At 41.0% G+C, this 25,442-nt stretch overlaps 3 protein-coding genes and 1 pseudogene across 4 annotated transcripts in view; 1 reads left to right on the top strand and 3 right to left on the bottom strand.

Moving 5' to 3' along the window:
- The window catches only part of LOC119268715 (flap endonuclease 1-A-like), a 6,752-nt gene extending 2,289 nt beyond the window's left edge, over positions 1–4,463 (top strand). Inside the window, exons 3-18 of one of the 2 annotated variants that reach the window (XM_037550412.1) lie at positions 121–164; positions 248–307; positions 396–449; positions 541–660; positions 1,652–1,766; positions 1,843–1,908; positions 1,984–2,034; positions 2,117–2,224; positions 2,597–2,681; positions 2,769–2,844; positions 2,933–3,044; positions 3,114–3,170; positions 3,311–3,357; positions 3,439–3,486; positions 3,584–3,626; positions 4,095–4,463. In XM_037550412.1, the coding sequence (XP_037406309.1) occupies positions 424–449; positions 541–660; positions 1,652–1,766; positions 1,843–1,908; positions 1,984–2,034; positions 2,117–2,224; positions 2,597–2,681; positions 2,769–2,844; positions 2,933–3,044; positions 3,114–3,170; positions 3,311–3,357; positions 3,439–3,486; positions 3,584–3,611 (939 nt within the window). In that variant the 5' untranslated portion in view covers positions 121–164; positions 248–307; positions 396–423 and the 3' untranslated portion in view covers positions 3,612–3,626; positions 4,095–4,463. The remainder of the gene's footprint in view (positions 1–120; positions 165–247; positions 308–395; positions 450–540; positions 661–1,651; positions 1,767–1,842; positions 1,909–1,983; positions 2,035–2,116; positions 2,225–2,596; positions 2,682–2,768; positions 2,845–2,932; positions 3,045–3,113; positions 3,171–3,310; positions 3,358–3,438; positions 3,487–3,583; positions 3,627–4,094) is intronic. The other variant, XM_037550414.1, reaches the window with a different exon arrangement.
- A 677-nt stretch (positions 4,464–5,140) lies between these two features.
- Positions 5,141–7,916, bottom strand: LOC119272456 (annotated as a pseudogene).
- A 1,391-nt stretch (positions 7,917–9,307) lies between these two features.
- LOC119272457 (ABC transporter D family member 1-like) lies at positions 9,308–25,367 on the bottom strand. The gene is made up of 22 exons (XM_037553943.1): positions 25,269–25,367; positions 24,594–24,818; positions 23,665–23,862; positions 23,048–23,502; positions 22,978–22,993; positions 22,157–22,461; positions 21,969–22,074; positions 21,712–21,876; positions 21,316–21,415; positions 21,125–21,233; positions 20,615–20,705; positions 19,687–19,811; positions 19,448–19,597; positions 19,288–19,360; positions 18,321–18,501; positions 18,074–18,232; positions 11,064–11,231; positions 10,785–10,991; positions 10,464–10,618; positions 10,320–10,372; positions 10,141–10,219; positions 9,308–9,966 (listed from the first exon to the last, which is right to left on the bottom strand). Exons 1-22 carry the CDS (start codon positions 25,365–25,367, stop codon positions 9,880–9,882), a joined length of 3,306 nt encoding a protein of 1,101 aa, XP_037409840.1. The 3' UTR covers positions 9,308–9,879.
- On the bottom strand, positions 11,258–15,962 carry LOC119268716. Its single transcript, XM_037550415.1, has 2 exons — positions 15,447–15,962; positions 11,258–11,530 (listed from the first exon to the last, which is right to left on the bottom strand). The coding sequence occupies exons 1-2, from the start codon at positions 15,943–15,945 to the stop codon at positions 11,391–11,393; spliced, it is 639 nt and encodes a 212-aa protein (XP_037406312.1). The 5' UTR covers positions 15,946–15,962; the 3' UTR covers positions 11,258–11,390.
- Positions 25,368–25,442: the final 75 nt, after the last annotated feature.

The following is a 25,442-nucleotide window of genomic DNA, read 5'->3' on the forward strand; positions in this document are numbered from 1 at the left end:
AAAGCCCGTGAATTTTACTCTTTGCATTTTCGTAAACAAAAATAAAATGAAGATGAACATATAGTATGTATCTTGAGATACTACAAAGCAGTTACTAATTGTCGTATCTTATGCTCACAGGCTGCAAATGGAGATCTCAAAAATCATAACGATCAACAAACCGGGTACATAAAATATATTTTAAGCATTTTAATATCTTAAGTTCTACTAACAACATTTACTTTTTTATTTTGATTTTGTTACGCAGCCATATTCTAGGCTTACTTCAGTGAACTGCTAAATATTTAGAGGCCGGAATCAAGCCAGTGTAAGAACTCTCCTCCATCGATATGAATTAGTACAATGGATCACTGTTTTGTTTGATCACATTTTATTTGATCACATTTTGTTTTCAGATACGTTCTTGAAGGAAAACCTCCTGAAATGAAGAAGGGAACACTTGATGAAAGGTATGTTGTCTTTCACTTTTGGATTGTTTAACGATATTTTGGACTTGGGTATATTTATTTTTTGCTTAAATTAGTGCCCCTCTCTTTTCAGAAAATTAAAGAGACAGACTGCAGAACATGAATTCAGAGGCATTGCTGGGCTTCAGGCAGCTGAAGATATCAGGAGGACTAGTTCTGTCTCTAGCGTTTCTCGACTAACAAAGAAACCAAGGTATGATCTTATGCTTTAAAGGTGCTATCAGCCGCAAAGAGCAAATGAGATATTGTTGGGCCTGTTCTCCCATTCTTGAGACCCTATGTTCTTTCTTTTTCATTAGACTGGATAGTCCTTCAGCCACATAACAAGAATAGGTAAGGGCTAATAGGTTGTCGCAACCCCCTCGTTGGGATAAAAGCTTCTGAAAGTTCTTCATTAATTCGTACCGCGTACCTCACATTGGTCACACATCTCATAACAGTAGATACCCATTCATCAGAAAAACCCAATTTACACATGACTCCCTTAAGGTATCTCCATTCGACCCTGTCATGTGCCTTCATCATATCTATTTTCAAAGCAAAAAGGGAGTGTTAGCCTCACATTGGGCACGCAGTTCGAAAGTCCTCAAACTGACAGGACAATCTCGCCTCCCTCCTTTTTCTCCCGATCTGCTCGCACCAAGAAGAAAAAAGCTCCCTGTCTCCACCGCAAGCGCAAGCCAAGGGCGGGCAGTGAAGCTAAAGTTCACCCCTTTGTCGCCCCGAACCGCGCAGTAGAAAAACAAGGGCACCAGGGGACCAAAGTCGGGATCTGGATGCAAGTGGAAGGCAACAGAAGTGCGCTGCGAGAAGATCACAGATGCACAGATGATCTCCCTACCCTGAATCACGATCTAGAGGGGATTGGATTTGGGGAAGGAAGAAAAATCGCCTCTCTCTACTGTTCAGCCAAACTGTCGAGAAAGGCTCCCCTGTGTGGCCGGCATAGCAGGGATATTTAGGGAAATAGAAATATAGCTAACACATAGAGAGCTACTAGACTTAAACTATCACTAGGCACACACGACATCCGACTCAGACTCCTATTTCGTGTTTGACACAGGGCCGACCGAGTGTGTCGCGTCCGGCACTTCTTCTTCATTCTCTCATATTGCTGGCCCATAGAAGAGTCTTAACAATTTGGACTTGCGAGCTTTATAATTATTTTTTACCACGTCATGCAGGGTTGACGTTGCTTCACAAGCCTATTGCGTACAATCTTTGATCAACGACAAAGATGTACTTGAGGATCCAAGTAAAGCTGCAAAGATGAAAGAATTGATAAAAAGGACAACGAAGGTAGTTTCTTCATTTTGCATACATTTAGATATTGTTTCCATAAAAAAAACTAAGACGATGTTTCCTTGATGAACAGCTCACAAACACACACTTAAATGATTGTAAAAGGTTGTTTGGACTTATCGGTGTTCCTGTCGTAGAGGTAATTAAGCTGTGCCTATTATGACGCTGAATGTTATATTTTAAAGAATTATTAATCCTTTTTTGGTACTAATAGGCTCCCGGTGAAGCAGAAGCCCAGTGCGTCCAGTTATGCAAAGAGAGCAAGGTTCTTTTAACCTTACCTGTTTCCTTCGCTTTCTTTAAATGTTGCCTCTTTTGAGTTAAAGAATATATTGTCTATTGTTTAGGCGCATGCTGTTGCCTCGGAAGACTTGGACTGTCTTCCGCTCGGGACGCCATTACTTCTTCGGAACTTTAAGGCTGATCAACCTGTGGAGGAATACAATACCACCAATGTATGCCCAGCTTCTAGTTTCCTTATGTGTCTATCCTCCTGCTCATTTAATTCAATGCCCTGGACACAGTCCCACAACTGCAGAAATTCCCGAATCACAATCCATGAAAGAGCTCCACGGATTACAGAGACCCACCCATTATTGGCCAAAGCTTCTGCCACTGTTTGCCTTTTACGAATTCTAGGAGGCACGCTAGCGAATACCATAGGTGCAAGGTTCTCCAGATTAGCAATTCCTAACCCCCCAAGATCAAGAGGCCGCATGACCTTCTCCCAGGCGACCAAACAGCAGCCACCATTAGCTTGCTCCTTCCCCTTCAGTACTTGTTTTAATGTCACATTTTTGTTAGTGATGTAACTAATTATGATGCAGGTGTTAAAGGGATTAAAGCTCTCTCTGGAAGAGTTTCTTGATCTTTGTATTCTATGTGGTTGTGATTATTGTGAAAAAATTGAAGGTAACCAATATGCAGATTCTCACACTTCCAAAAACATTGTAGTTTGTGAAAACTTATTTTTCCTATTTATTCCTGCTTGTCCATCAGGAATGGAGAGCAAAGAGGCATTGCATCTCATTCGTGAACACCGTAGTATAGAAGAAATTTTGAAGAATACAGAAAGGTTCATCTATTTCGATTTAAATATCTAATGGCATTTAGATATCTATTTAAATATCTGATGTTCAATACTGCTTCGTGCATGTATTCAGCAGGTTCCAAATTCCTGATGATTGGCCTTATGCAAAAGCTCGGGAGTTATTCAGGGACCCTGATGTTACAAAAGATGTTGCTGACCTTCAGTGGACTGCACCTAAAGAAAAGGTACGCTACTTGCCATTAATTGATTATTTGTCGTCATTCATCCATCATTAATGTTTCTATTTTTTCCAGGAACTCATTACGTTTTTAGTAGGTGAGCATGATTTCAGTCAAGATCGTGTGGAACTGGTATGAACATTTACTTGTTATAATTGCCAGTTCAATTACTATTTTACAAAAAAAAAAATCTCGAACATGCAGTAGAGCTGCATTTATAAGAGAATAGAACCCTAGTCCTTACCCTGATAGATTTTTTTTTGTGTGTGTAGGTAGTAAAAAGGATTAATAATGCGAGATCTCTAAGATCGCAACCAAGGTGAGTAATCTTCAACAGAATGTTTGTGTACATATTTTGTTTTTTTGAAGTTGATTATATTATTTGACATCATGTTACCAGAATCAAAAGCTTTTTCAAGCGAGTGTTACCTAAGAAGACACAACCGACGTGAGCACTATGATCCATCTCTAATGGAGTACTTATGCACATATAGTATTTGTTGAAGTTGACCATATTATACTAATTTTTTACCTCATGTGATCAGCGTTGAAAGATTTTTCAAGCCAACATGAGCACAAAAACGAAAGGTACTGCTAATGTTTAAACTAGCTGCTATTGAACTACTGAGAGAGCTACTGCTGCTCCCTACTTTATACGTACATAGCAAAGTCAGCTCTAGGTACAAACTAGAATTGAGTACTTCTACCAACTACAAGGTACTACTACCTAATACTATGTACATGACATTGTTTGAATTCCGTATCTGTTTCACCAGGGCCTGTTAGTTGCTTGTATATGATCTGTTCCAATTATTTCGTGCTAGTGGCTTCAAACGTAGTTCTAGTAGTTTTCTGCAACAACTTAATCTTTCTGCTCAAGCGGATTCAGTTCTAAGTAAAATGTGATAACTGAACATACCATTAGACAGGTCACTTTTATCATGGAGATTATTCAGATTCAGTAATCTACCTCTGCCCCATAACCATAGTTGGGTACATGTGGGATGGAAACTCACTGCAGACTATTGATGTTTGAAATTCAAACTTGTTTTGCAGGATGACAAGTAGCTCGTCCAATTCTGCACGGCTCTCGGTAGAACGGGCCTTTTGAAGTGCTTGTAAAAAAAGTTGATGCCGGCTACAAAATGCCTTTTCTAGTCAGTTGTATGTTTCCGGGAGCAATTCTGCTAGTTTGACTTGTAACGTAAGATCGGAACGACCTCTGTTTCCATTTGGTTCTTTTTTCTCGTTGTTGATACCGGCAAGACCCAGCCAGATGATGATGGTTGCAGTCGAGTATTACATTAACTGTTATGGTAGAGCAATTGACTGCAGACATGGGCTCTTCCCTTTTCTTTTTTTCCCCATATCTTGTGCAAAGTTTCTTGTTTGCTACTTTACGCTTAAAGGGCTGGTGATGATTTATGTATTTAAAAGTGATGTTAAACTTAGTTAAAGCCTGTGCGCTAGACATATCGCCGTGCTCAATTTTTCTCGGGAATCATCACCAGTCCAACATACGACTCCAAATGAGGACGAATAATGACACGAACAGTGATTAATAAACTAATACACAAAACGGCAACAAAGCTTCAATAATCAATATGTATATCCTTGCGAGGTTAGCCAACTGAAGGCCTAGTTCTCAGCTTTGGAGTTCACCTCGATTTTCCAGTCACAAGAATCAAACCAAGCAGCAAGCAGGCATGGATTGCAAATTTCCTATTCTTTTGATTTGACCGGTCGCCTATACGACAGGCAAATATGTGCCGTAACATGGTGCCAAAAAGCCATGCTGTTCCTTTTGATTAGGTTCCAATAATATGTTGACAAAAAAAAACAGGCTCAGAATAGAATAGTGCGCAAGAAAACAAGTGCGCTTTCACTGAGCCTTCCCCTGCACATGCTCAATCCACAAATAGAAAGCATGAAACTCCATATCCATATGTCCAAGAAAACGCTCAGTGACCCAGAAGCAAAGTCTATTCAGGAATTTAGCAGAGTATGCAGAGTACACAAGCTTTGCTGTGTTTATCATCTATCTAAATTGCTCCTCAAGTTCCAAGGCCCAATGCCACCACCACAGCATCAGAGGTGGTTTCCTATTCCCACTCAACCGTCGCAGGTGGCTATGATGTGATGTCCTGGCAAACACGGTTGATGCCACGCACGTTGTTGCAGATCTTGTTGACCACATCTACTAGGAATTCATGGCCAAAATAGTACCTGCAAATTTGAAGAGATGATGACATGATATGAGAATTGAGAAGGGACTGGTTAAGGAGATGATCCTCCAAGGTACCACCAACCACTACTGCCAGGTCCACCACCAACTCAGGTTTTTTAGGTAGTGAAGATGAACTGTTTAAAACACAGCCTGCAGTTTACTGTTACTAGCAAAACTACGAGGTAGAGAAGACAGTTCTGTACAATTTGCAGAGTGCAAAGCAGAAGTTTACCAAGACTACACAAGCTAGTCATCACATGGGCCTGTTACAAACTATAAGAACACTATAGCACTTGCAGTTGGCACATAAATAAGATGGCTAGAGTTTTGGGTTAACTACACTATATAACAGGAGCAACGTAAGAGTTTTGGGTTGAGCAAGAAAAGAAAAGAAAAGGGAAAAAAACCTAACCAATTATATCGTGATGTGAGCCAATTATTTGTTACTAAACTAAGAGTGATAAGAATACAAGAAATGTTGCAGACAAGCAAAGTTATCTGTACGACTGCACCAAAATATTTCACTGAAGTACAGCTGTATCTAAACTTCTAAAGTTTCCTAGAAAAAAAAGTGTAACAGAGCTGAAACTTCAGTGATACATACCAATCTGCAGTCATGCCATCCTCACTGGTGATTGCCCTTAAGACAACAGCATTGGAGTGGGTTCGCTGGTCACCCTGAACCCCAACTGTCTGTACTGGTAAGAACACAGCAAAAGCTTGCCAAATTTATCAGAGGCCAGCATCTTTAATAGCTTGAACAAATATCTCATCCACCTAAAAGAAAAAAAAATGCTGATTCACAGGTTTATCAAAGGAGCTCTAGCAAAATTTCAAATTATTCTAGAAGTTTCAAACCTGACGAAGAGTGTCCAAAGCGTGTAACATCACCTAGGGCACGTACAGCAAGACCAGGCCCAGGAAATGGGTGTCGCTTTAAAAATGAATCTGGGACATTCAAAATACTCCCCAACTTCCGCACCTACAATCATAAAAATTGTAATGAACAAATAATTAAATGTCTCTTTCATCATATAACAACTGATCAAGTTTGAATGGAGAAATTACAAAGTTGATTAAGGATATTGATGCAGTTTGGTACCTCATCCTTGAATAGGAGCTTGAGTGGTTCAATGAGTTTTAACTTCATATCTTTTGAAGTCCACCAACATTGTGATGGCTTTTGATGGTATGGGAATGTGTCCTTCCACTCCCAGGAGGTGGGTATGATTCAATTACATCAGGGTACAATGTCCCTTGAACTAAAAACTCAGGCCTTTTCCCAATCTTCTGTTCCAGCTTGTGACCAAAATCATCAAAAACAGCTATGAATTCCCTGCCAATAATCTTTCTTTTCTGCTCTGGGTCTTCGACACCCTTCAACTTGCTGAGAAATTGCTCTGAGGCATCAACACATGTAACTGGCAGGTGCAAGTCACTTTCAAAGGTTGACATTACTCGTTCTTTCTCCTTGTACCTGCAAACACGAGGTTCTATGTTAGTTTCATTGCACGCACAGCCAAAATAAGCATAAGTTCTATTTAAAAGAACTTGAAGCAATAAGGCAGCATATTGTTACCTTAAGAGACCATTGTCAACAAAAACACAATGAAGCCTATCTCCAATTGCCTTGTGAACAGGAGTGGCAGCAACAGTTGAATCGACTCCACCTGACAAAGCACAGACAACATGCTCATCAGGGCCAACCATGGTTTGGATGGTCTTGATTTCTTCATCCAGCACATCTTGCATCTTCCAATCAGCTTTGATTCCACATACATCAAAGAGAAAGAGACGAAGTGTTTCCATTCCTTGGGGCGAATGTGTAACCTAATTAAAAAAGTTCAACGGTCATGCAAAGAGCAACCAGATGATACACAAAAAGTAACCACAATACAGTGGATACACAGTGGATAATACCAAATGATTTGTCATCTGTTTCGCTATCCATATAAGCAGAACTCAGTCCATCCATATCAACAGAACAATTCAATTGAATAACAACAACCATGTAGCTTGTTCCTAAGCACCTCTTTTCCAACTCAATTGGTACCCACTTTAGAAAGCATGGTGTTTATTTGGTTTTCTCATCAAGTATTTACAAAAGAATCCGGACAACTCACAATTCAAAATTGAAACAGAACAATCAAACGTACAGCTTCCCACAAAACGTCCAACTTTTGCCTTCTTTTCAAGAGTCAAGAACAGAGGGAACAAATTACAAACTTTGACCATATTTATAGAAAAAAGTAGGTACATCTAGAATACCAAATGCACATCATTGGATACATCATGACTTATATTTTCAGAATGTACATGTTTGATATTGTAGATGTAGAAAGTTTTCTCTATACACTTGGTCAAAGTTGGCAAAGTTTGACTTTCACAGAAATCTATAGGCACTACATTGTGGAATGGAGGGAGTAACTTTTATTAAATCATAAGAGTAATCATAACGGTTGCTACCTCGGGTGATACTGGAGCCCATAAAAGCGCTTTTCCCGGTTCTCGATGGCTGCGACGGCGCCCTGGACGCTGCGTGCAACCACCTCAAACCCCTGCGGGAGCTTGACCACCTCGTCGCCGTGGCTCATCCACACCGTCTGGCGCTTCCCGGTGTCCGCCTCCCCGTACAGCGCGGAGGACGGCATCTGCATACCACTCGGCCAAAAAAGTAATATACCTGTATCTGCATACCTTTTTCCTTTTTTTAAAGAAAATCATCACTTTTTTCTGTGTGCATTCCCTCTGTCCGTCGTCCAAAAGCAGCCGCCATCAAATTTTTTGGTTCAAAAATAGAGGGCAAAAAATTAGTTACGGGCCCAGTTAAAAAGTACGCAACACCGAGGGTTTTTTTTTTCCGACCGGTATCCTGCTACAGTCGGCCTGCGGTAGCGGTATACTGAAGCGGTTACCTCGGCTACCGGTTAAAACCGGTCAAATTCAAAAAATCAAATTCAAAACCCAGTTCAACCGGTAGCGAGCGGTATACCGGTCGGTAAGACCAGTTTACCGACTGGTAAGATCGGTTAGCCGGTCGTTTGCGAATCAATGAAATGCATGTTTTCAAATTTGAATCAAAAAATTGAAAAATAAAAGAAAAATTCTTTAAAATATTTCAAGATGCGTAGAATCTAATGGTGTCAAAATTTTGCAAATACTAGTGTGTTTAGTATTTTTTACGGGCATTAGAAGTTTAACTGGCGAATTTTTTCTTTTTCTTTTTTGGTTGAACTTCTAATGCCCAAAAAAATACTAAATGAACTAATATTTGAAATTTTTTAACACCATTAGATTCTACGCACCTTGAAGTATTTTTAGGAATTTTCTTTCATTTTTCAATTTTTGAATCAAATTTGAAATTTTTGAACTGGAGCTGTTGGGAACCACCGGTTCCCAACGGTAAGAAAAACCCTGGCAGCACCAAGGTCATCACCGCACATCTGTTTTATGGGTGTCAAAACTTACTTACTTACGAAACCTTTTATCCCAAACAAGTTGGGGTAGGCTAGATATGAAACCCTTTCACGAGGACTTCCCAGGAGGTCACCCATCCTAGTACTACTCTCGACCAAATGGGTTTCATACCCAAAAGACTGGCTAGTTTTTACGTTGGCTCGCCAAGCCTATCACAACCCTTAGATATGAAACCCTTTCACGAGGACTTCCTAGGAGGTCACCCATCCTAGTACTATTCTCGCTCAAATGGGTTTCATACCTATGGGACTGGCTAGTTTTTACGTTGGCTCGTCAAGCCTATCACAACCCTCCTCCTTTACCCGGGCTTGGGACCGGCTATGCCTAGAAGACATAGGCGGAGTTTTATGGGTGTCAAAACTTGTCGTACCAAAATTTGAGCAGGCCAAAATGGACACGCTCTACCAAAATATGGGCATGTCATACCAAATATGATTCGATTAGATGCTAATCAAATGGGTGCCAAAGTTTACAGTCTTACTTCAACTTTGGCGTGACAGGATTGGAGTTCACCTCGATTCTCCTCTCTTAAAAAAATGCAGCACATACTTCCAGTCACAAGGAATAAACCAAGCGCATGGATTGGAAATTTCCATTTCTTAAAAAAAGCATGGACAAAAAGGAGCAAGACTTCAGCAAATTATTGCCATTTACATGCATGCAGCCAGATGCTTTTTTGCACATACAGTACAGCCTCTAATCTAAACAACGCTAGCCGTGCAGCATCCACGTTATTTATTGATTTGCCTGTGATAGCATATTTGTCTACTACACTACACAGAATCTAATACAATGCAATCTAATGAATCAATAGGTATCTGCTAATTTACATGTCTCTTCTGCTGTCCAACTACTGCAACTCGGAAACACCTCTACAAGTTAAACCTCGCCACACATCATTCGTGGATCACAATCATGCACCACCCTTCTCCTTGATGTAAGCTAAACTATGAGTAATTTGTTGTTCTACGCCAAACATATTTTGACAAGAATATGGTTGTCTTTCAGGACACCAACACTGCCACTGTCTGTTATCCATCCATAGGCAAATGGCAATGCGATATCTACTTGCTTTTGTACATGCAGGTGACTGGCGCACATGGTAGCATCAGCTCAGTCGCTCAGGTATGGCATCACTCACTGGCGGATCGAACATAGCTCCCAGTTCCCTTCACCATCAATGAGCTTCAGCTCCAAGACATGGAAGGGTATCAGAGCAGGCCTCTGTAATAAACATGAAAAATGTTGCTTTCAGCAAAACTCTGCTTTCATTCCTGAGAACAAAGTATAAATTTTGGGTGATAATAGACAACAGTTCATTATCTTTTTTTCCTAAACATTAACAGTTCACCAATATAAGAAATTTTGTGTTGTCACAGGGATTATCGAAGCACTTACTTGTGAGGAAGTGATCACAGTTATGCCCATGTTAGTTGCAAGCCTGTACAGATGTTCTTCAACATCAACACTAGTAGCACTGCAATCAAGGAAAATTTTAGGAACCACGGTAATTAATTAGCAAACAGTATTTAAAAAAAATCGGAGAAGTCAAAAGAAAATCGTGACAGAAAGTGTACTTGGTGCACTCGTCGAGGATGCCATACTTAGGATGCTGGAAAAACAAACGGGCCTAGAACAAAGATGAGAGAGTTGCTTTCAATGAACTCAACAACATACAAAATGAAAAAACAAATAAAGGTGGCTTGCCAGTTAATACTGACCACCCCAAGCTTCTGTTGTCCCCCTAGTGACAGAACATCTTCCCAGTTTGGTGTAGAATCCCACCCTTCTCTTTCTAGAAGATACACCAGCCGCACATTCTCTAGAATTGTCTTCAGGTGATCATCAAGCAGGATGGAAGCACTAGCCTTGTTGCCTATATTACCACAGTTTTCCCGTTATCAGGACAAGCAACGAAATAATTTAGTACGCCCTTTTAACTGGCATCCTCCTAGCAAATCATAAAGCTATGTTCACACTTTCAAACACATGGTTTCTTGCTAATCCAATAGACACATGTACCAAAAAGTAAGTGGGCCTACCAGCTTGATGTAGTGAGAGAACTTTCATCTCTGCTTCCTCCCGTGAGCGAGGGTATATGATCTGATCCCGCAGAGTACCTAGGCTGGTATATGGACGCTGAGGGACATGGAACATCCCTTCAGAGGGCTTGATAACTCTCCCAGAGAAGGTGGGCCACAAATCTCTAAGCACTCTAAATATACAACTCTTTCCACTACCATTGGGACCTTCAGGAAGGGTAAAATGAATCCTGTTAATATAAGGTCACTGTAGAGAAGAAAATAATGAAGATCGCATACCAGTCAGAAATAGGCTTTTCCCTTGTACTACATTGCATGACAGTTTACTAGCCAATAGCTTCTGTGATGGTGTTATGATGTCCACTTCATGAATTGAAATAATATCTTCTGAGGCTGCACTGATGGCATTGGAAGACACCATTTTTTTCGAAAAGGGGCGCTTTATTACTTAAAAGGTTTAAGTAACACCCGGCCTCTGCATAACTGAGATGCACACAGCCAACAATATCCTCACAACAAGCGAAAAATAAAAATAAAAAAGGAAGGCGAAATACAAAGAAAGTATATTTGTATAGCGCCTAAACCGTCGGTGGCCCAATCCTAAGATCATGCTGCCACCCATGTTGGATAAAAGTATCCCTCGCCGTAACCTCCAATCGTGTACACACCTCCGTAAACAGGTCTCGATTCTCCACTCGTTGTAGAGAGGACCATAAACGAAGCGTCCCAGTACATCTGTAGATAACCTGCATAAGCGAAGTACTTTTATCGTTAAAAATCTTATCATTTCTACATAGCCAAAGCGACCAAATCACGGCAAGCGCTCCCACCCTAAGTAGACTTCTGAACTTGTGATCAATCCCATGTAACCAATTGCCAAATATATTAGCAACACTACAAGGAGGGTACAAGCCAGAAGCTATTTGGATGACTGACCATATAGAACGAGCCAATTTACATTGGAAGAACAAATGTTTTATTGTCTCATCATGCGGACAAAATACACATTGCGTACTTCCATGCCAATTTCTCTTAATAAGGTTATCTTTAGTAAGAATGACTCCGCGACGAAGATACCATGCAAAGATTTTATTCTTAAGAGGTATCTTCATCTTCCAGATCTTCTTATTAATATCAACTGGCACGTCAGACTGGATCAAAGCTCTATACATAGATTCCACTGAGAATTGCCCATTCTCATGTAGGTTCCAACGAAATAAATCGGACCCCTGTGACAACTGTACCGTGGATAATCGTTGAAGTAATATGTTCCACGATTGAAGTCTAGGTCCAATTAAATCCCTTCTGAACGTCACATTGGGCGGAAATGATTCCAAAACCTTGGCAATAGTATCACTCTTGTGACGTACAATATTGTATAGAGCTGGATATTGTTCCCGGAGAGTAGCATTACCTAACCACTTATCCTCCCAGAATCTAATTTCCGAGCCATTCTTAATTGAGAAGGACCCATAGCGGAAGAAATATTTCTTCGTTGCCATTAATCCCGCCCAAAAATGAGAGTCCCCAGGCTTCCAGTATACCTGGGATATCGCCTTTGAACCCACATATTTTCTCCTAAGAAGGGTTTGCCATACACCATCTTCGGTCAACAACTTAAATAACCATTTGCCAAGGAGGGCTCTATTCTTAACCTCAAGGTCATGAATTCCCAACCCGCCTTGGTCCTTGGGACGGCAAACCACACTCCATTTAGCCAGCCGATATTTCTTTCTCTCGCTATCTCCTTGCCAAAAGAATCTTGATCGGAAGTAATCCAATCTATGTAAAACTCCTTTCGGCAATTGGAAGAAGGAAATCATATACAGTACCATGTTACTTAGTACTGAATTTATGAGGACCAACCTCCCACCCAGAGATAGCAGTTTACCTTTCCAACTGCTAAGCCTTTTTTGTAGTCTCTCCTCGACGTGTTTCCATTCAGCATTTGTGAGTCTTCGATAATGTATCGGTATACCCAAATAAGTGATCGGAAACTGGCCCAACCCGCATCCGAACAGGTCGGCATACAGATGGGCCTCGTCTTGAGCCTCGCCAAAACAAAACAATTCACTTTTATGGAAATTTATCTTAAGCCCTGAGAGTTGCTCGAATGCTGATAAAATTAATTTCAGATTTCTTGCTTTCTCGAGGTCATGATCCATAAAGAGAATCGTATCATCGGCATATTGAAGGATAGAAAGACCACCATCCACTAGATGATTCACTACCCCATCAATTTGGCCATCAACCTTGGCACGCTCAATCATGACCGCTAACATATCCGCCACTATATTGAATAGCATGGGCGATATTGAGTCACCTTGTCGCAATCCTTTCTTTGGTTGGAAATAGTTGCCAACGTCATCATTGACTTTAATGGCAACACTACCTCCAGCCACAAAACTATGAATCATTGCGCGCCACTCTGCAGAAAATCCTTTCATTCTGAGAGTCTGTTGAAGAAAAGACCACTTGACTTTGTCATAAGCCTTTTCAAAGTCAATTTTAAGAACTACCCCATTCAGTTTTTTTTGATGCAATTCATGAACTGTTTCGTGAAGGACAACAACCCCATCTAGGATGTTCCTGCCTTGCATAAAAGCAGTTTGAGAAGGACGAACCACATGTTCAGCAACCGAATTGAGCCTAATAGTCGCTACCTTAGTGAAGATTTTAAAGCTGACATTAAGGAGGCATATTGGACGATATTGTTGTATCCTTTCAGCCTCATTAACCTTAGGTATTAAAATAATTTCACCGAAGTTTAAGCGAAACAACTCTAGTTGACCAACATGAAGGCAGCCAAACAAGAGTAGGAGATCATGTTTGATGACCTCCCAAAAGTTCTGGTAGAACTCAGCGGGAAAACCATCTGGACCCGGTGCTTTGTTATGCTCCATTAGGAAAACTGCCTTTCTAACTTCCTCCTCAGAAAATGGAGCTGTTAGAAGGCTATTTTCCGCATCAGAAACCTGGGGGATGTCATCTGTTCGAGACTCATCCATCGAGAAGTTTCCTTCCTGAGGAGTCCCGAATAGATTTTTATAATAACTAGTGATATAAGACTTAAGTTGCTCATGCCCTTCAATCATGCCCTCCTCCTGTTGTAGGGAATGAATAAGTTTCTTCCGGTGTCTACCATTGGCGACACCATGGAAATATCTCGTATTCGAATCACCTTTGAGGATAAACTGAGATTTTGAATGTTGGTACCACTTGAGTTCCTCCTCGCGCAACATGCGAGCTAACTTGGCATTCGATTGACTCTTGATCTCTAATTCGAGGTCAGAGAGAGCTCTAATCTCTGCCAAAGCTTCTAAATCATCAATAATGGATGAAAGACGAAGCTTCTCCTTTTTGAGGATACCCGCAGTGTGCCTAGCCCAACCACGAAGGAACTTACGTAATGCACGCATTTTGTTGTTCCATTTGTGTATTGGGGTAGGCTCGGCAACCGGTTTATCCCACACCTCCTTGACCATATCATAGAATCCATCTCGATGTAACCAACCTAGTTCAAACTTGAACTTGCGTCGATGTTGTGGACGTGGAGATCCAGTGGTTAAGAGGATGGGTGCATGGTCTGAGATAGCCTCTATACGAGGAAGAGCGCGAATATAAACCATAGGGAATTTGGATTCCCAGTCGGTATCCATTAAAACGCGATCTAGTTTCTCATATGTCGGCTCCGAAAGACTGTTCGCCCAAGTGAACTGTCTTCCAATCATTGAAACCTCTCGCAAATCTAGACTGTCTATGACAGCGTTGAAAAGGAAAGGCCAGTGATTATCAAACCTACCTCGGCTTTTCTCGCTTGGAAATCGTAGCAAATTAAAATCCCCACCAATAAGAATGGGGTAGGGATTATCTTTCGCTAGATTAACCAGTTCACGGAGAAAAACGGCCTTGAGTTCATCCTGGGCTGCCCCATACACGACGACGAGGGTCCATGTGAAGTTGTCAGCTTTGTTTCGGATATGGAGTTTAATATGAAACTCGCCTTCCGAACTAGCCAAAACATCCATAGTCTCTGTGTTAACGCCGAGTAAAATGCCCCCAGAACGACCTCGAGGTGGTCGTGAAATCCAGTTATAATCTATCCCACCAGAAAGGCGGTTAAGCAGACTTACTGAGAAATCACGTCTTCCCGTTTCAGATAAAGCCAAAAAATCTAAATTGTAATCCCTATTACATTCCGCAATGAATAGATGTTTAGCCAAGTCACCAAGACCTCTGCTATTAAAGAACATGCCATTCATGAGGAAACAATAGGAGATTTAGAAAATTTCGCCCTTTTATAGGGTTTACGACCTTTTTTCGACCGACCAGACTTGGATTTACGACCGGAAGCTGTAAGCTCAATCAATGAACTAAGCCCGGGTTCCTCCAAACCCACGTCCGAAACCTCCCCTACTACATGAGCGAGTAGCTGACCATCTGATGTGGCATGCAGCTCCTCCTCATCTAGATGTGAGATAAAAGATTTGCTAGAAACTTGTGGAGTAACCTTCAATCGGTCATATTCCAAATGTCTCAAAGCGTTTGCGGAAACAGAAATATCATTCTCATTATTTCCTAGACTAACACCCACATTATTTAACTTAGCAACAATGGATGTAGTAGAAAAAGATAAAAATGATTTGGGCGATGACGAAGTACCTTGGTTGTCAAGGTTCTGCACAGCTTTACGCCGCATAGCCTTGGTCAAAGAGTCCTCGTCGGTGTCCGTCCTTCCATCATCGGCCACCGCATGTCGAGCACTTCGGCGTGTGGATGTCACCCCCGGTGAAGGATGTCGCGCATGCACTGCTGCCGGAGGAGGGGATGAGGGTGGAGTAGCAACCCCCTCCCCGGCAATCTCGACCGCCGGTACACGTGGCGCCGCTGCCAAAGATGGCCTGACTGCAGGCATGGGTGAGGCGACCACGTCAGGCTCTGCCTGAGACCCAAGAGCAGCAGTGGACACGTCCGGCTCCGACTGAGACTGAACAGCAGCCGTAGGTTCAACTATGCATGGCTGCACACCCTGGGGTAGGCCTACACGTCCAAGCCCACTAGAAGCATGCATGTCTAGCTCTACGTGAGCTGCATGCATGTCTAGCTCCACGTGAGCTGCATGCTTGTCCGCCTCAACCGAAGCCATGGGTTGCCGGCTCATCACAGGCGTGACCGGACGTCCCGCTATGCCTCTGGCGGCCTGCACCGGCTTGAAGACGGCCGGCTTGGCTGCCGCCGTCCGCGTCGGCGGCGGCGGCTGCGACGCCACCTTCGCAGCAGGTTGTAGGTGCACTGAAGAAGATTCCAGGCGCCCCGCCGAGCCGCCGGTGTCTTGCACCGACTGGAGGGCAGCGGACTGCGATGATGCCGGCTGAGAATGCGGCGCGGGCTGCGATGCAAACAAAGCGCACGGTGAAGGAGTTGAGGACGAGTCCTGTGTATGATCCCGCGGCGATCTTCCGAGAGGACTACTCAAAGTGGAGTTGACTCTAAGATTCGCGACAAGCTCCATGCCTCTTGGCGTCTGCGGCGAAGAGTTAAACGGAGTGACCGCCCAAAGCACAGGACCACCTCTCGTTGCACCACCAGAGCCAGCACTCGACAGTTCCCGGCGTTGATCTTGAGTCACATGAGTGTTATCCTTCGGTGCTAAACTAGACGACGGATGGTTCGACGGATTTCCAGTGTGTTCCGAAGTGTCCATCTCATCATCCTTCTCCTTAGCGCCGCTATCATCGTCAGCATCATCACCCTTGCGTCTCCAAATGAACGGGACAAAGTCAGGGTCCGGAATGTATCCTGCCGGCTCCCTCCTGAACGTGAAAGTGTAGCCCTTGAGCTTAACCACCACATCTGAAGCAACAAAAGGCCCAGCGTCGTCCTTGTCCTTTGACAAAATCTGAGAGTTAGTCATACCCACGAGAATACGAACAACTCCACGGCGACGCAGGCTAATAAGATCCACGTCCAAGGTCTTGCCCATCAAAGTACCCACGGCCCATAAGCCCCAAAAATGGCGCACCGTATGGGGAACCCCCTCGACATGGAGCCAAATCTTCTGGAGCTCTAGCTTATGTGGGACCTCCTGAGACCTCCATGCGGTAACGGTCATCTGAGAATTAACAGACGGAACGGTCATCTGTATACCATCCACCCTGTCCAAGTCCTCGAAAGATGGAAAGCTAACAAGGTATGCATCATGCCCATGTTGAATAGCCTCCCACTTCCATTGATCATGTACCGGGCATCTCCTGGCAATCTGGCTCTCAACAATACTAGACGGTACCATTAAACCGGTAACCTGAACTCGAAAACTTAACTAATGACAGAACATGAACACTAACTTCAACCTGGCGCAACTATCAAAGTTTTTAACTTGTTCAGGGTGGCAGCTATCAAGGGTACGTTTGGATTCGTAGCTGACCTTTGCCTAGCTCGGATATGCCCAGCTAGCCCATCCATCCAGGCAATAGCTCGCGGAGGCTAGGCACTCTTTGGATTTACTAGCACTTGCACACAGGACACCATGTCGTTTAGCAGTTGCCAAAAAATTTCTTTCATGCCGCACTTTGCTCTCGCGAGCGAGCCGATCCGGCTCGCGGGCAAGCTTTTTGCTGCGGTTATTGCCTAGCTTGCCATCAAAAGTGAGTTGTTTTCTTTTGTACCAAATGCCAGCCCTTGCCCAGCAAGGCAAGAATCATTCTTGCTTAGGATCCAAACACACCCTAAATTTTCTGCCAACTATTGGCAATTTTGCAAACACGCAACTGTTAACAAACATATAAAGCCCACCACACCATTTTCAGTACACTGCTACACAGCCTTACTATTTAACTTGGCATGATGGAATGGTAAAAGAATTGCTATAAGAATGTTGTTTCATAGATTTCACGTGCCAAACTCTTAGGAGGTGGCAAGTTCAACCATAATATGCTGAACAGGATTCGTCACAATATGTGCTGTATAAAATACCAGTACATTCTGTAGAGCCTAATTATGCAAGTTGACAGTTCAATAACAGGATCAATTACTACCCTAATATATTGTGTTTTAGTTTGTGTTATATTATGCACAATTAAAATGGGCTACATAATTCCTTACTGAAAAATCTAATTAGAGAATTTAACATGATTTTTATTGTCTGTTAGAAAGCCAACGTAATAGTGAGTGTGTGTCGTGATGAACAGGTTTTATCTAACTGGTGTAATTCTGTTCGTGTTCTACACCCTTTCTTCTTAATATATTGATACACAGTTCTCCTGCATGGAATAAAAAAGGTCTGAACTTACTCCTTTGAGCGGCACATGTAAGCTCCTCAAGCTCAAAGATACGGTTAATCCCACCAGAGAGTTCAAGGAATTTCTTATGTAACTCAAGAATGTCGCCAAAGGCTATGAAGCTCTGTGAAACCACTGAAGCCAAGAATCGTAGAGCATGTGCCAGCTCTCCTGTTACACAAACCAAAGGAACAATGTATTTCGGGATGTTAAAGATGAAAAATTAATGTAGAATGGAAGAGTTGTGAAGATTAGTAACCTTGAGTTGAGGTCAAAGCTCTGTCTCCCTTGTACTCCAAAGCATATAATAGACTAAGACCCCATGTCACATTGTGAGGAAGTTGCTTTGTAACAAAATCATCAACAATACCATAAAGCCACTGTTTCCTCAAGAGAATCTTTGAGTGGTTAAGTAACTTTACGAATTTAGCCTCAACCATCTGATATATGAAAAGAATTATATGCTGAAAGTCAGGTTCATGTCATCTAACACAGCAAGGGTAGCAGAAGAGCTAGTTGGGGGTGGGGACCTTTGTCAGTTAGAGTTCATAAATATAACATGTCTGTTGGAACTGCAAATACAATTGAAAGAGAACCACACACGAACAGTTTCTAAAGTCTAAGCACTTAATTGTCTCTACAAATGCCATATAGAAGTATCAGAAAATGGAACTACTGGGTGTCCACATTATATTATCCTAGTTCTTCAATATTCCATCTCATGTACATGGCGTCATGGCTACACGCAATGTGTATAAATAAGCCACACTGTCTGGGATAATGATAACATTTTTATCTCATAATCTCTAAATATAACACATTGAAAAAAATTGAAATCAGGCTGCTACAAGCTACTCTTAAGAATAAAACAAGCAAACATTAACTTCGCTAGGAAGGTGACAACAAGGTACGGAAAGCAAACTATCTCAGGCAAAACTAAATATAGAGTGATAAACACAATAAAGCAGTAAGGAAGCAATATCTGGTTTCATAAAGCTACAAAGTGAGAATGTAGTTACAAGTTCAGCAGAGTGGCTGAGTCAAAAATATGCTTTTTAAGTAAAAAAAAAAGAAGCCAGCTATCATTCAACAATCCACTATTTACCTATCATTGCACTTCACATTTGAGGCTAAAATAATCAAACAAGCATTTAATTAACTGATGTATTAAACACATGTCATTTTTATGAACTTGAGTATTGTCTGTGTAATGCGATGGAACTCACAGCTTTCTCTCTTGAACCACCACCAATAAAAGCAATTGATTCAGCATGTGTCCGCAGTCTTGAGTGCATGAACCTTGCAAAAGCTCATCAGATTAGCACTTCAATTTTTTTAAATGGCATGTTGGCTCTACCAAGACGCAACAACATATGCAGTATTTACCTGAATGTTCCTTCAAGTTCTTGTTCTTGGCCCGAGAGACGACCAAAGTCAGGGGATACTGCTCTCAGGAAGCCCAAACCCAGTAACATGTAAGCATATAGTATAGCAACTCCTCTTCGTCCTGACAAGAGCTTCATTCTCCATGTAAACCTGGTGAGTTTGGCTAGAATTATCACAATGAATTCTAGGGTAACTTTAAACCAAGTTCATAATTAGCAATAGATGCAAGGATAACTCACCAAATAATGTCAACCACTGGTTTTACCATTCCAGTAACTAGGCCAGCAAGATCAGTGGTCAACTTGTCTACATCAAGTGTTAATCTTTGGTCTGCATCAATAGTTTTACCTGACATGTTGAATACCTGAAAACATATACAAGGATAACTTGTTACTTTTCCTGTCCATCTCAACCCTAAAACAATTGTCATGCCACCACTAGACAGCATGATGGCTAGGCCATCTCCAGTCTCAGAACTCAGGATCTCCGTCTTCACAAAAAACTAGGAACAAATAAATGCATTGGAGTATAGAAAAGGGCATGGAGGCTACGTTACAGGTCAAACATATTCCCTTATTGTTTTTTATCCCTCTCCAAAATCCAAATTTCCAGCTTGGACAATACACACAAAGTTGATGCCCACTGGAGCGCCGGAGGTACCAGACTCCAGCATCTTGTTCCATCATGCAGACTGGAGCATCCAAATTAGAACCTCTAAAGTAATTGAATTTTCGAGAAGGCACAACTTCTAACTTGGGAGTATTTCTGCCTTATGATTTAACTAAAAAGAACATTTTGACTAGCTCAAATGTGTATAGGGTACGTTTTAGGCAACGGCTCAAGTATTTTACCTTTGCCATTCAAAGCCCATAATTAAAATTTCAAACAGCGAGCTCTGTGAGGCACACCCATACAATTACATAAGCAAGTGCCCAACAAAGCAACAACCCCAGCAATTCATACTGAACAAAACAGTCTCCAACTCTCCACTAGTACAGACTGTCACATAAATGATGCATTCAAATGAATATCAGAACAGCTATAACACCACCTACAAAGTCCTGTCATACCATAACTAGACTATTGAGAAGCGATAATGTGCAACAGGTAACCAGTAAAGGAAACTAAAGCAATAATGTGTTTATGTGTTTTTGCTTGAGAAGATACCTTGTAGAATGCATTTCTTTTCAAATAATATCGAAGCAAATGATTGGTCAAGCGAATTCGCCATCCAAGGGCAAGTTTAGAGGTAAGGGTCCTGTACAGATACATGTAAAAGTTTCAATCCTACGTTAAATACTCCCACTATAGAAACCTTGTAGCATGCAATTCACTGATGAAACACTGTATGTTCTTCATTAAATTTTCTTAGCGAGATGTGCATGCAATTAAAACCAATCCCTGATACATATCAATTGTCAAATAATGCAACTTCCTAATGTTAAGATAAGACAATGCATCAAACAACTAGCAATATGCTGTCCTCCATATATTGCTATGCAAGCTGCTGCTATCTTGCTGCATGGCTTCCATGCAGGCTATGTCTCTTTGATGCTTGTAGCCACATCTATAGCTGTTGCCCTATGTGCACTAAAGCTGCAGCAACAGACCCTATGGCATCCATGTGTAACAATTAACTAGTAATAAATCTTTGAAATGGAGTTAACCAATGATTACCTAAGAGTTGGTGCCACAAAAGAATTTGCAGCACTTTGTAGAATACTGACACCAATCAAGCGAATGAAGGCAACTTTATCCTGCTCTAAGACAAACTTCACAGTTGTCCCTGGCAAGATGAGACATATCATATGAGAAATTTACTTGCAGCTTTTAACTATGAAAGATATCCAAGGGTGAAAAGGAAGAACCATTCAATGAAGCAATACGATCAGAGATCCATGTACGAGAGAAAACAAGTACAGCAACAGCAAGCAACTGCCCGCCTTGTTTATCAAGAAGTTTAGGAACCTGGGGAGCAAAGGAGAGTAGCATAAGAATTTCAGGGTGTATCAACATCGAGAATAAAGTTCCTAGAACTAGTTTAAGGGGCTTCATCCGATCTATGTGTGTAGAATCTCCTCTTTTTTTTACTAGTTCCTTAGTTTGTAGAGCATTAGTATACTCGAAAGGTTATTAGTAATTATATCACATTAGATGTTTTTGTTCAAACAAAGGAGTAACCAACAAGCAAAGATTTCTAAATTCTAAAGTAGTGGCTGAGTGAATTATTGGGGAACAGAAAGGCACCAAGGAGAACAGCATACTAGTATGTTGAGCATTGCAGCTACTCTGAGAGGCAAAGGTCTTGGGTGGCATCGCAAATGTGGAACCCGAGATGTCCGTACTGCATGTTCTATTTCCACCTTAGGGGAAGTTGCTATGACCTCTGTAGAGTACGAATGGTCCTTGGACCCCAACGAAGGATTGTTCTGGTGAGGAAACCCATTAAACAGAAGCATGAGTTAAGTTGTGCCTGTTAATGATGATGGAACAGAAATCCAGTAGACCAAAAATCATATACCTTTGCCCTTCTCATAAAAGCTCTTTGAACAGTCAGTGCATCAGATTTGCGATCAGTTTCTAATGATTGAAAATCAGACTCTTCAGTGGAAAAGGAAGAGTCCTCCCTGCAAAAATAGTATATTACTAATTTTTTAGTGAATTAATTCAGAGAACATACATTTAACAACTTATTTAAAGGGTTTCAACCTTCTGTGCTGAACATTCCAGTCGCCTTCACCGTCCAAGGACAAAACAATATCATGAAATGCAACTAAAGCTGGGCGATGAGATATTGTTATACAAGATGTACCCATAGCTCGAACCTTCTTGCAAAAACGTTCTTCCATATCAGTCGTTACAGCACTAGTGCACTCATCAAGTATGGCAAACTTTGGCTTATGGTAGAATAACCTGGCCATTCCTAGTCTTTGTTGCTCACCAAGGGACAGCTCATCACCCCAGTTAACTTCCTTATCAAGAGGATAGAGTTCTAGCAAGTATTCCAGGTCAACCTGTGAAACGGGCATGGTTAGAAATCCAGCAGGTTCATGTGCTAAGTTGCACCTCAAGCCTAAACACATGTGCTAAGTTGTGGAGCTTATGATGTGATTCTCTATTTAATTTCAGAAGGTCACCTAACACAAAATGCAACAGGTCAAATCAAATAGAGAATCACATCATAAGCTCCACAAATTGAAATTAAATAATATCTAAATCACAAGTTAACAGCAGGATGTAACAATTTCCAGTTATGCTTCGTCCAAGCACTACACAAAATGAAATAATGTCTTTGGCTTGGAAAAATGTTAAACCACTAAACAACAAAAAGCAAAAGTGAGATTCTTCCCTCTTCACAAAATGTGGATCATAGCACTAAAATAGTTTCATGAAAAAAGAAGTTATTTTCAGTGTGAAAGTCAGAAATGGAACAGGAAGTATCACTATTGTCAAATTACAACGGCATAAAAAAAGTAGATTTAATTAGATAGATGCACCACTGTTCAGTAACTTTTGGAGCAAAGGGTCACCTTCCATGATTCGGACCTATGGTGTAATGACGTAATGTTAACAATTTGTAAAATAGATGGAAAACTGTACCTCAGGATATTTAAACGTCTTGAACTGATAGAAAGAATCCCAAGGGACTGAAACAACGATATGATTACACTTGTGTGATATCGAAGATTGCTTAACATTTCAGCCCTTCCAAGGGTTGATGAATCAGGTCTAAGGTTGCCAGAGAAGAATGGTTCAATGATAAGGACAACTGCCACAGTGGCACCAAAATACTTCAGAAAGAAATCTTGAATCATGCCGAACCACCAGTTTTCATGACGCACAAGATTCAGATGCCCAACAAGAGCCTCAAACCTCTGCATAATATGAGATGCTTCTCTGTTCTCACCACCATAAAATGCCACACTCTCCGCATGTGTTCTTAATCGTGAATGTAGTTGATGATAGTCTCCTTCCAGTTGTTGTTCCGTGGATTTCAGTTTTCCAAAAGCAGGAGAAAATTTCCTTATCACCCCACCAGCAACTAGTACATATGCCTGAAAGCATTTAAATATAATAAAATTACCAAGTGATGAGTGCAGGAAGAAAGTGGCTGTCAATACAAAATACTAATAACTTTCATAGAGGTTATTATAGGCTATCACATCTTATATAAGTAAATAAAGCATCGCTACCAAGATTTTCTATCAAGAATTTACCATAATCCAGACCACGTATTTTGGACTAGCATACGAACAGAGACGCCAGGTGTATATTAGCCCTTCTGCAACCGCAGCCAGATCATCCTGTACAAGCTCACTTAGTTCAGAAGAGAACTTTGGGATATCACTAGCAATCCTTTGCTCTGGATTTGATACTCGATGATCCACATGTGACATTTTGTAATAAACCATATTCTGGAGATAGAGCAAACAAGAGTGTGAAATGTCTTGTCAAAATTGTATTTCAAAGGAGAAGTGTTAAATAAATTAATGAAAAACATAGCTGCTAGCATGTGTACTAAAATTGCACGCATGACTAAAAGCAACTGCATTCTCCTAATAAGGCATGAAGGAAAACAGGGGAAAATAGCTTCTAAAACCAAAATCAATTATAATCTTCACAACCTAACTGAAAAAAGTAATTAATGCTAGCATAAATTAAAAACTGGCAGGCAAATTCAACTAGCATAAAGAAAATGGGAGCACTAGAAAGGGTAAGATTAAAAAATTACTGGTAACAGCACTAGAAAAAAATGGTAAGCATATTTTTCATGCACCAACCGAATACTATAATTGACTATCATAGAAACGATATTCATCTTTAGATTGTAGGAGAATAGCACGTGATGAAACATAGTTCCCCTTTTATGGAAATTTTTTTTCTATGACATGACAGCTATGCGTTCTTTGCTGCACTGATCACTAGTTTTATAAATGGTCCCATAATCTATGACATAATACTGACAAGAACAAATTAGTATGTTGATAGATTAAGAACTTAGAAAATACTCCTTATTGGCATTCAAATTCTATAATACTCTTCATGGTATTCTGAGGAAATAATGCAATGATGCAGGTGAGAAATGTGTGCACTTGGAAGTAACACAAAATGGAACCAATGAAGAAACAAATTGCAGTAAAAGTACCTCAAAGTAATCAGCATGAACGATATCGGTTAAAATTTTCTTGAAACGCAAACTCAAAGACCCTGTCAAGTATTTTGATGTTTGATATAATGTGGATTGGAGGAAACAAAATATAAGGTTTTCTATGATCAAGCGTGTAAATGTTGGGACACGCCGAAGAAACGCTGCTTTAAACAAAAAGCCTTGAACTTTTGCCAATCTATGCCCCACAGCAGTACGCCGCACCTGCAAAAAAGAATGTGGTGCTGTAGATCATTAGTAAAGCTTCCAATACTGTCCAAAACTCCCAAAGGTAGACATTTGAAAAAACAGAAACTTGTAGCAATAGTTAAAAAAAGTTTCTAGCGATGGTAGTACATATTATTAAATAGTCAGGATAAAATGTTTTTAGACATTCAAAATTTTACCATCAAAACATATGGAAAATGCATTGAACATAGATTGTTTCTTTTCTATTTCTCAGGAAAAAATATTTTTGCTAACTTTCTTCATTGACATGGGATTGTTAGGTTGCTTTCCTTAAGAAACTAGGATGAGTAATACAGATTTATTCACAAATGATTCCTTTATATGCTAGCAGCAGTAGGCCAGTTGCGACATTGGAATCACTTGTGAGTTGTGACAGGCCACAAGTTCCAAAAGTAGAATGCAATCATAGAAAATGGTGGAACTTACCGCTGTTAATACCAAGCCTAGAAGGAAGCGTGTGCCATTGGGACCAATCTTCTTCAGCAGGATAGCAGTTAGGAAATGCAAAGATTTAAGCCCACTCATTTTACGCTTTGTTGCAGCCAATCTACCATTTTGACTCAACCCATCCCCTTTGGTGGCCAATTCACTGGCTTCGCT

Source organism: Triticum dicoccoides, chromosome 3A (assembly GCF_002162155.2).
Source record: "Triticum dicoccoides isolate Atlit2015 ecotype Zavitan chromosome 3A, WEW_v2.0, whole genome shotgun sequence".
Lineage (NCBI taxonomy): Eukaryota > Viridiplantae > Streptophyta > Magnoliopsida > Poales > Poaceae > Triticum > Triticum dicoccoides.